Source organism: Amphiura filiformis, chromosome 1, assembly GCF_039555335.1.
Source record: "Amphiura filiformis chromosome 1, Afil_fr2py, whole genome shotgun sequence".
Lineage (NCBI taxonomy): Eukaryota > Metazoa > Echinodermata > Ophiuroidea > Amphilepidida > Amphiuridae > Amphiura > Amphiura filiformis.
In genome coordinates, this window is record NC_092628.1 from 76,260,411 (window position 1) to 76,272,708 (window position 12,298).

The 12,298-nt window shown below is 35.6% G+C and overlaps 1 protein-coding gene across 1 annotated transcript in view; it reads right to left on the reverse strand.

The window, feature by feature from the left end:
- Nucleotides 1–2,925: 2,925 nt before the first annotated feature.
- Nucleotides 2,926–12,298, reverse strand: part of LOC140153406 (uncharacterized) — a 95,697-nt gene continuing 86,324 nt past the window's right edge. Inside the window, 2 exon segments of the mRNA XM_072176163.1 lie at nt 2,926–10,692; nt 11,220–11,321. Coding sequence (XP_072032264.1) covers nt 10,385–10,692; nt 11,220–11,321 — 410 coding nt within the window. The 3' untranslated portion in view covers nt 2,926–10,384.

The window sequence follows — 12,298 nt, forward strand, 5'->3', positions numbered from 1 at the left end:
AGCAGTCTTCCGTAGATAGCAATGTTGTAATCTGATATCATCCGTAGATATCACTGTTGTCATCTGCTATCTCTCGTATATATCAATATTGCAATCAGGTGTCTTCCGTAGATAGCAATGTTGCAGTATACTATCTTCCGTATAGATAGGAATGTTGCATGCAGTACGCTATCTTCCGTAGATAGCACGGCTCTCTTCTGTTCTGTAATTTGCATTGTAATTTTTCCGTAGATATAAATGTTGTGTGTAACCAGGTACATGACAATGATGGTGTAATCTCAGAGTTGCTTTTTCGTTGATAGCACTTTTGTAAAATTACCTTCAGTTGTATGGGAGGACGGGTTACTGTAGGCCGGGACTGTAGGCCTAGTGGTCTTCTCATTCGATTCTCACCACTGGTTCCAATTCCCCGCGTTGCCACATGTGATTTTGGTTGCCGATCCATGCTTGTCCTCGCACATTTTTGTCGCAGGTTATATGGGTGCTCCGGTTTTCCTCCTGCATCTAAAATCGGACCTCTTCCCATATCCCTGTCCCGTCATATTTGGCTGGAATTCCATGAATTGAATAGCCTCTGCTCACTATATTGGGCTTTGCCTGGGTTATAGGCCGAATGTTGTAAATGCATAAATAAATAAATGTTGGTAATCTGCTATCTTCCATAGCATCATCTAATTACTAACTTTCACACTTCAGTGTTTTACAATGCTTATTCCAAAGGAGTGATTTTATTTTTCATTTTTACATTTACATAATCAATATAGGTCCTAATACTGTTCGTAAAACATCCTATTATGTTCATGAAACGTTCGTAAAACGTTCAGAAAACAACTGAATGTTTTTTAAAAGTTCAGAAAAAAATGTGTTAAGGTTTGTACATTTTGTGACGTCTAAAAACGTTTTATAAACGTCCACAAAAACGAACTTTACACAGCAGAATTATACCCAAATGACAAAACCTTTGGAAAACGCGTGGGAAATGTTTTTAAAGACGAAGACGTAAAAAACATAATTATATAGAACCTAGCGAAAACGTTCTTGGAACGTTTTGTGTTTGCTGGGCGAGTTACCATAGTGTAGTCTCCGTGCGTGACAAAACAAGATGGTGGGGTTAAAATCCATGCGGCAATTCTGACTCTTTGGATCTAACCTCTTTAGTTGTCACCCAAGACCATTAATTGTCGCGTGCCAACAGTTTGATTCATTGACAGTAACCGTACTTGGCTCTCTGTTTGCTAGCTTGCCAAGTGTGAGTTTTTACTCAGAGTTTCGCGATCAATGAACTGGTAGATCCCAAAATCAGAATTGTTCAGTATTAAGTGAGCCCTCATAATTATGCCAAATGTTGCATTCAATAACATACGTATACTTTACTTTTTTCTGCCACTAATTATATAAACCTTTTTATGACCAGTTATTGAATACTTTACTTGTGATAAACATCTGTACAATTTCGAGTTCAACTGAATGCGTTCATCACGATTAATAACATATTTTTGTCAAAAATCGACTACGGGCTGGCATATAGATGTCTACAGGGCCTCAAACTCAGTACAAATGACCATATGCTGCAAATATGGGTCTCATTTTCGGGCCCCTTTTGGATCAATTTTGGTATAAAAATGTATCTGTTTCAAATTTTTTTTTGAAAACAAATACACATTTGACCTAACTGGCGCCCCAATGTTGTGTTAAATTTGGCCAAACATCTGGACCTTGGGTATAAAAAATGGGTCAATATTTATTGTAAATTTCTTGGATGCACCCGAAGCAAATTTAGGTTCCCTCCTGGCCCTAAGTTTGGTTACATACCAAATCGATTACCGCAAAACCCCATATTTTCCTATTTGCCAAGTTGACAATGTCTCTGTGTTTGTTGTCACTTGTGGAATTATTTTGATACCTTTTGATACATTTATTGTCAAATTTTGATGGGGTTGGCAGTGTCACCCAAAGACCACTTAACTCTTTTCAATAAAGTTGTTTAGAATACTGAGTTTGGAAACACCAAGTTGAGGTGACTTTCTGCATTGCCTGATTACTCTGGAAGCTTTACTTAGAACCAGGTTATCTTGAACATACTGGAGTGGCTGGAATAAATTGAATTGAATGTGTACAGTCAGTACAGATAGCGTGGTGGGTGAAAATTATGTTACAGTCACGTTTCGCTTATACAAAATGCACTGTAGTCTGTAACAGTTTTTACTTCAATTTAATTATTATTTCAAAACAATCTTTCAGAATGAAACATTTTGGTGAAAAATGATTCAGAACGGATAGGGTCAAGATAAAAACAAGAGAAAATGTCTTCTCAGCCTACTGCCTAGACCAATGTCATGAATTGAGTACCGATTTCCAAATACATTAACTCACATTTGTGGTCAATTTAATTCAGAAATGGGTTCTCATTCTGGTCACAAAAAGGAAACCAACATGGCTATCCAACTGTATACACATGCCTAGCACTAAGAACAGTGCCTTCACTTGTTCTGTGCCTGTGTAATGTGGATGGGATAATAAGTTCTGGACAATTTTATTTGCACTATTAGTCAATCAATTCTAGTCCATTTGGCTTTCTCAAGAGAGTGCTGTCAATACTTTGTTGGAGTTACTAAGCGCTTGTACCTTGGATTACAGTTAAACCTGCCTTATTTAACACTACACCCACTGGAGCATACACTGCAGTGTCACTCTCGAGTAAGCGAAATGGACAAAAGTCACTATGGGCACTTCCATTTTGGCCAAGTATTTCACAACCAATTTGTCACCAACTATACATCCGATTTAATTAGTGCCTCTCACAATTTTCAAAATGTCTGCCCTTAGGCAAACAAATCAAAGTGCTTATCTTTTGTTTAGGATATCTCTGCCCTAGACCCAAGTCACATACTTAAGGAAAATAACCACACACACACTGAAATCTCATTCTGTTAGCTCTCTCCTTCAGTAATAATTTATTTCCATTTACATGTACACATTGCACACTGATAAAGAACTGTACATGGTACTACAGTACAGAGCACATATTTTGTCCGGTCTTAATTTTTTTTACAATTTTATCATTTTTTTTTACTTTTCCCCAGTCTTTTTTAAGGTTGGGACCATACAATTGTCCACACACAACAAATATACATCAAGTACTAGGCCTCTGTAATAAACTGTTGTCCATTTGTTTAAATGCAGAGTGATGTTGTATTAAGACTACGTAATATTACAGTGTAAAACCTGATAAATGCTAGCATATTTCTATATGTACTGCATCACAAAACAAGGAAACTAAATTACTAACCAAATTGGATTTATGTCATAACTACTAGTAAACAGGTTTTCTAAACCATACATAGTACAATGACCCTGACAACAACACAGCTTCAAACAAGAGTGATAAGAGTTATAACAGTAAAAAAATAAAAATAAAAACAAGAAATTATTTCAGACTTTAAACTGTAATATAATCAATCTGCAAGTATACAAATAAACAGTACAGCTCTCGTGTTATTCCTGTAAGCTGTTTAGTAAAACCACCAATGACATCAAGACATATTAGCTGCATACACAAAAACTACTAGGACATAGACAGCTCAAGAGCTAGCAGTACATTTCTGATGATGCATTTCAGGTTCTTGATTTTGTTAATACAATTTAAAATTTTAAGGGTTGAAACCACACACATAAGGAGTCACATGAATGATCTATAGCTACATTTCAAACTCATTGTTTAATCCCCATTTGGTTCAATTAAACAGCAGCTAAATTACTAAAAGTATACATGTACACACTGATTATCCCTACATGTTTTAAAATACTACTTGTGATATGCTGTTTCCATAAGAAACCAAACATTTTGACTGATATACCTAAATATATCTAATGAATTCTGTAAAACTAGTCATCCCAGTGATATATTCCCATAAAAAATCTTGTCACTAAATCTTTGTAAGGATTTGTCAACGCTGTGCATAAAATGGTCTCCACAATGAGCATGGTCGAGATTTTTGCATGAAAGTTTTAAGGGGTTGCAATTGGTATACATAAAACAAAAACTGGTCATAGTAGGATATTGATTGGATTGAAGTGATCAAAAGGGCTTTGCAAATTATCGTTAATAAATGTTCACAGGCAAACTCCAATGCAGGTTGCCTGTTGCCGAGGTACCAAGTATTTTTCTTGCTGGTACTAAATGTCTACCTAAAGCTTGTGTATCTATCCTTCAGCAATGCCTATGTAGTCTTATACCTACTTAAACCATTTTACACCCTGATGTGGCAGTGACGTCAACATGTTGAGGCAACTGTTACCCTCGCAAATTTAGAGAGTATCTTTAAGCGTGTGCGTATGTACACCAGCGCTTTGATTTGAGCGAACACTAGAGGTTTGAAGCTGCACCCAATGAAATGTGCACTGACGTCACTGCCACATCAGGGTGATAAATGGTAATAAGGACTGCAGGTGGGTCATTTCTGATGTTGACAAGAGAACTGACTACAGGTGCCGTTTATAAATTCTCTTGATTCTAATCACTAGTCTGGATAGTCTTGTACTGGTTACCCAACAAACTATTCGCTGTAGTAACACAATGGTTATTTCATTGCCCACTTTGGATTACCCAACATGGGTATAGACTAGATGTATCAAAACAAATCATGAGGTATAATAGTAGATATGCTGGAAGATTGCACAAGCAACATAACATTGATTTTAGAAAGTCCCATCATAGCAATTTAGATTTATCATACGGTTTATCATAGAAAGAACTTGAATTGAAAGAAAGCCACTGCTCATTCTATTGAATTGTGTTCTCCCTCAGTTATGGCTAATATACTCATAAGTCAGTTGATTTGCTATTATCAAATTGATCTGCTATTAATATTTAATCTGCCAGAGCATAAGGCATGAAGGATAACAAACAAAAGTTGCTAAACAGTTTCTAGTGAGCAATGTTCACTAACCATTATTTTGCTTGATGCTATACTTTGTGCATAGAAACAGTACGATCCTAAAGGATGCTACACACAGATTAAGTGTTAACTGATTCAGTCAAATGTCAGAATTTGTTACTGTTGACATAAGAACAACCTGATTGCACATTCTTAATGTTTCAATTACTGATGCACAAGATATCATATTACACTAGTCAAGTCATGTTGCGAAACAATTAGTGTCCACAGTGTTGATTATCAAAGTGATTAGTACCATCCATGTGACAGTGTCCCTTGTATCATCCATATGACAGTGTCTCTTGTATCATCCATGTGACAGTGTCCACTTGTTTCATCCATGCAACAGTGTCCACGGTTTCATCCATGTGACAGTGTCACGGTTTCATCCATGTGACAGTGTCCACGGTTTCATCCATGTGACAGTGTCCATGGTTTCATCCATGTGTCCACAGTTTCATCCATGTGACAGTGTCCATGGTTTGTTGAAGTTTCTCTTGACGATCATCATATTACAGATAACATAACTTGCACTAGTAGATAAGCTCCATCTTTGCAAAGAAATAAAAATTACAAAAAGAAGATATTTGAACTTCATTGTTTGAATGACAATGGAATATCTTTGAGAATGTGATGGCATGTATATAATTGATACTAACCACTTTGAGACAGCCTGCATCAACAATCTAAATTGACAAATGTTGTTGTAGGTTATAAATACACCTGAGTGATGGGGTTCTATTATCTTCTCTCAGTTTGACTAACAGATGGATGCCTCAATATGACTATGTATTACTTATGCATTTGTCAGATGCTGAAATTACAATGTTTGTATGTGAAAAAATATGAAAACATCATGGTATAATCATTATCCAATCAAGGATTCCATGCATGGTCTGAAATAGTTTACAGACAATTAGACCCTAAGTTTACTTTACACTGTATGTGGAACTTGATCACTCAATTAACAGCAATACAAGATTTCCCATGTTCCAGAGGACAGCACAAAAATGGCAGTAGAAGGGAATAATCATTAAAATAAAATAAGCACAATGAAATAAAAAGTTGGCTTTGCACCCTAAAAACCGTTTTCACCCCTCATTTCTTAACACTTTGGCTTACTGCTGTAGGGGTTCATAATTGGCAGTTATGCCAAACAGTTCTATTGGCATAAGAAATACAAAAATTCATTAAAGTTGGCATTAAAAATGAAATGGAGACACAGAAAGTGAATTTGAAAAACAGAATTGGTGTTTTTGAAACTAACAGAAAACACCTTGTCTGTTATTGTGATAATAAGATGTGCTTTCAGTAATTTTTGATGTGATAGCATGAGTACATACATGCTTATGATGATCTGAAAATAATAACAAAGCTGCCCATTTATAGTCTTTCATCACAACATGTTTCTGTGGAACAGCATACAGACACCCAAAGTTGTATTTGACCAGTTCTGAATTCTGATACACTGAAGTGCCATTTACAGTAAGAATTTGAAATGAATGAACACAGTGTGCCAAACACCCGCATTCCCAGCACTCAACCATGATAACACGCCCACAGGGAGGTTACCAGGCATGTACTGGACGGGACGCATCCAATTATGCCTAAAATGACACCCTATTTTCATCCATTTGAAATTCTTACTGCAACAACATAAATTTGGCTGGACTGCAATCACTCCCAGGCAATGACTACATTTTCCTATTTTACTTACAGCATTTCATGTATCCCTGATTTTTTATAAATTCAATACATACGTTTAAAATGAATCTACAACAGACCCTGTCAGGGAAAAAAAACAACAATGCTGAAACAATAAAACCTTCCCACCCCAGTAATAAGGCATCATTGCATATTACACTATGACTGCATAATGGCCCAATACTATGGACTCTCAACCAATGGTGTGCTACTTATTCATTGGAGCACTGACACATTCACATTTGTTTTTTTAAATATATAACAGTGCTAGTATACTTCACATTGAAAAGAACCAAAAAAAGGCCACTGGATATCTAAATTCAAATCAAAACAAGTGTTGATATTAAAATATTTAGTACTTGGTGTGGAAATGTAACAACTAACAGAACACTTAGCACTGGAACAAACACATTTTTTAAGTTGACAAGTTTTTATTGACCGAATTGAGTAAAAAAAACTACTTCTTGTTCACAACCATCGAAAGTCTGACCACAAACAACTGATATATGCATATTTATATATTTACTTTGCACTGTTTCACTGCCTAAAATATTCAACATGTTTCAGTATTTTGGAAAAAAGGATGTCAAACAGAATTAAAAAAATGTCATCAAACACTTTATTTGGCACACAAAAATAAAGGCTTTGCCCTTATGGATCTGTTGTACATTAAACGACACCAGAATAGGCCCACATATTTTGCACTGATAAGCAACATTTATGCTGTATACAGGTATGAATGTTATACATTACGTTGCGATGTTAACTAACCAGCCACTGTAGTTTGGAACAAAGTATAGATAATGGCACATCCTTTGACATGCATTGGAGTGGAAGGGTGCATAATTCTTGCTACAAGTATTTTTATCTTTTCGCCGTAGAAGCGATGATCCCAGGTGCAAGTGATCAGCATGTTATGAGTATCCTATAGAATTATAATCCAGGTCTTTATCCCGGTTCGATGACATCTACATTGTATGCTTCAATGCAGAGGTACTGTGTGAATGTTCTAGTGAAGTGCGATATTCACTAGAACATTATAATGAACATGAATATAATATTCATACCTATTGCTATGGTAGTTAATCCTGTTACATCATCACTTCTACGACGAATATCACTTTACAGGTACTGGCACAATCATTTTTTCTTTAAAAAAAGTGTCATCCAATGCGAATTCACTTATTTCAGCCAACAGGTTATCAATATCTCTTGCCCTGATTCAATCAAAGAATCAAGACCACACTTCTGGACTTGCACACTCATGCATCACAAGTGTGGAAGAATTGTGTCAGACCCTGTAGTTTAAGTAACACATACAAACACATGCACATACATGTATGCGGTCAATATTATGCCTAGGTGAACTTTGCCCTGGCAGTTGAGTTATTGTAATAGCCTCTGACAGACTTTTGGCAGTGGGTGGAAAAGCAGTGTGCTCTTTCAATATATCAAAAATGTTTTGACAGGTAGGAAAACTGACAAATTTGTGGATATGTTCACTGTTAATGTTATAGATGTGCTGGTTCTTGTTACAGAACAAAATTCAGCTTTGTAATTAACCCATGACAAAGTTTGGAGCAGTGCAGATGATTTTCGAAATAAAAAAGTTTGTCAGATATACATTGTCAAATTGGAATATGGGATTAGCCAGCCCTTTTTGAAGTGGGTAAAGCTATGCAAGTCGCCATTACCCTGCCATCATGTATCCTGAAAAAATATTGGGTGCCAATCGTGCAAAATTTCCACGCATTAAACGCTTCCAGTGTCCTGCAGTTGGACGCGTTTAGGGGTGATGGCAATCATCAATCCAGCCAGTGACCCGATGGCAGCCTGCATGATGTTCTGTATTTCAAGCTCCGTAGCTGCTAACTTGGCCAGTCCCAGTTTCACAGTCAAGAGTCCTGTTACCATAAAAGTTATCCTGTATTTGGCACCTGCTATGGCATGTTGGTTTTACGTTTATTTTAGTTGACTTTGAGTGACTCAATTATCAAGTCACACATATGAATACAAAATATCTATAATTGGCTGATATTGTTATTAATTAGATCAGGTTAAATGTGGCTGAAATTTGCATTGTAAACTTGCATTTTATCTCATATTTGGATGGCATATTTGAAGACATCTTCATATACCAAAACATAGCATTGTTCACTAGTCTAATCTATTATAACAGCTTGATGACATTAGCATATTTGAACTTACAAAACTTAACATGATCCTGGCTCTGTTGGACCAGGTTGCCACTAACAATGACTTGTGAAATTAAATAACTGTTGCAGCAATTCAAGAGTAGCCAGCCCTTAATTTGACACTTAACATTAGGATATGTATCATGTACTATAATTATAGAGTCTACCGAAATAAATGATAACCCTACAACACTCTAACAAATAACCAAATAGATTATATCTGTCAAGTTTTGTTGTAAACAACTGAACAATCCGTGTCAACATAATAATATTATTTGTTCCCGGTTCCATGGCACAGCCTGGAGGATAATTTGTTGTAATTGTATATAAAGAGCACTATTAGACTGAAAATATGAGTTGCATATACAATAATAATAAGAAAAACATGTAGTAATAATAGATTCAAACAATCATTTTTGTCATTTTGAGGAAAAAAAGGTACTGGAACAAAAATAATTTCAGTTGCTATATAAATAATGATGATGGTGAAAACAAATGAGATGAAATAAAGAGGGAATTTGAGTTTATTGCAATTATCTCTCAAATACAATTCAAGAAAAAATATCTGCCAGCAAATCAGAATAGTAATAAAACCAGGACATTCTACTCTCACACTAGTACTTCATAAAGTTTTCTCATGTAGTGACAATAAAGCTTTGATGCAGCTGTTTGGGCATATCTATTGTGCTGTCTTTGTATGAATGTACACTTATTATGTGCTTGCATTATTGCACACCTTTTAAAAAAGGCAGTAATAGACTCTGGATAGGTATCACTGACTTGCGAATGAAAAAACAAACCGCACTACAGATTAACGTCGCAGCTTTTAACAACCAAAGATGAAACAACCCCTATCACACCAAATGAAAATAAGGTTGATGAATCACATGTATAGGAACCCTTAACAATCATATCAAATGCTTTTCTAAATAAAGAAGTAAAACTACCCTTAAGCTTTCACATGACTGGCAGACCTTTTCCTTGATTTGCTTTTGCTCTGAATACATTGCATCAACTGTGATATCATTTTAACCACACATTGGAGCTACGGAAACATTGAAAACATGCAAAAATTTCTTGAAAACAACCAATCAGAATAAATGTTACAAAGACAGTCAAACGGTCACATTGGCAAGAAGCACATGGATGAGTAGGCAGGTATGCAGGCAAGGGATGCCTTAGACTATGCTATCACACTTTTTTTTTAATAGTTGTATTTTTATATTCTACTTGACTGGTGTTGGTTCCAAATACTCAAGAACAAATAATCACTTCACAGAAGCTGCAGCCTCAAGCCTTTTTCATGGTTTTAATGGTATTATACCCTGACACTACTGTAAAGGAATTTTTTTTTTGGTATGGGACTTTCCACTGAAAAGATTTCCTTTGTAAAAACCTACACTGCACATTCAAATGAAAACTTGAAGTACATACAAAGGATACTGTTTGTGCTGAAAGACAATACAGTTTTGTTTTTTAAATAAAATCTCTATCAAAACAAGCAAAAACACACAAAAATAACATTTCTTAAATTTAAAAACACATAAACTATGATAAAGGTTGTGTATACTGCACTCCCAAGTCAATTGATGGAATCTGGAGCGAGAAATTTGTGCTGGCTATACTAGCGAGGGCGCTCTGCGCATATTCAGCTGATGGGAATACTGCCAGGACCATGTAATTTGAGACCCTGTCGTTACAGTCTATCTGGTTGGAAGGAATCGGGACATTGGTCCCTCGTGCTAGCCACCTGATTTCAGCCCCGTGTTTTGGGATTTCTTCTAGCAGTAATAGCGCCCCCTGGCAGGTTAGTTCAGGCGGCAGGTTGGTGACTTCCAGGATTTCAGAAGGAGATACTGCAATAAAACAAAAAACAGGTGTAAATCTCAAGTTTATACCTCACCACAATGTATTGCTTTTAATGGGAAGATGATACAACAAAATGAAATTATGTACAACTCATTGGATTGTTGTATATCTATTGGTAAAGGACAAGTGACTATCATGCATATAACTTATGTAATTCCACATACCATAGACATAGTAATCAAAAACATCATTTTTTACATCAATTGGAAAGTTGAATAAATATTAATTTATTGAATTTGCTGCTGTTTTGAAATTTACCAAAAGTAGAAGGCCAATGTTTTCATGTGGGTATGATCCCAGGGTTTTATTTATTTCATGATACCATTCTCTCTCGCTCTCTCTCTTGATCAATTTTGTGTCCTTTTTGCCTATCTGCAAATACCCCCTTTTTTCCTTTTCTACACAACTTGTCAAGCCATAACATTCTAAAAATAATTCAGATGAAGCCTAAATTGGAATTTTGACTTAGTGGTTGATTGAATTACCCTTGATAGATTTATTTAGATTATCTTACCTTGAATTTCTATAGGATCTTGTTGTTGTTGATATTCTGTATGTTGAATCCTACGTTGCCTTCTTGCTCTGGGAGGTTTACTTTTCTGCTGTGATCTAGGACCTACACAAGATAACAAAATAACAGGAAATAAAAATATAAGGTTGTCTGCAGCTTTGATATGTAATTTGTCATTTTCACCTTCTTAAATTTGATTTTCTAGTCATCTTCAGAATTGTTTTATACAGGAATATGAGCCAGTACATGTAGTACTATTTAGGCTGGGGTCAGCCTCAGCAGCATATAAGCACAGCTTTCTTTTAAGTTCAATGCATTTAAAAAAAATTGCTTCTTGTGGGCTAAAAATGCAACATGAAAAGGAATTTCATGTAGTGTATAGCTAGGACTTGGAGACAAACATGTAGCACCTATGTGATTTTAACATTTTCTTCAGAAAAGGGTCTCTTATAAGATGAGACAATTCTTAAAATAGGACCATTTTTCCTTTTTCATGTTGCATTTATAAATCTTGTGGTGTCTTTAATCACTTACATAATGTAATGTGGTTCAATCAAAACAGTAATTATCATTATCTCAAAACCAAGTGTAGGATTAATAGTGATGATGATAAACAAAAAAATTTATTACATTATCCAGAAAGCCCAGAAACAGGACATAAACAAGAATACATAATGTTGTCTACCTACGTGCAAATCTTAGATCTGAACATGTTGTGTTGAACAACACAAGACAAAGACACCCTGGACACTGTATCTATTGGGAGCTAAGGATGTGATATCTATGTGAAGTGAAACCACCTTGTGCATGGTCATCATGTCTAGAGGCATGCAATAGTATTTAACAATTAAATCCCTGCAGCAAGCTGTTCCCAGAAGCATATCATAGTGTGTTTTATGTCCCATCCAAGATAGGTCTCATATGTTGATATAAAATCGCATCTCCTAAAACCACTGGTTTATTGATATTTCACTTGCAGTTCAAGAGGTTGTAAAGCTTTTAACATTCAAAATATAAGTTGAGATTAACTGAACAGATAAGAAGTTACCACATAGCTAGCCATCATATTGTCTACACTATGC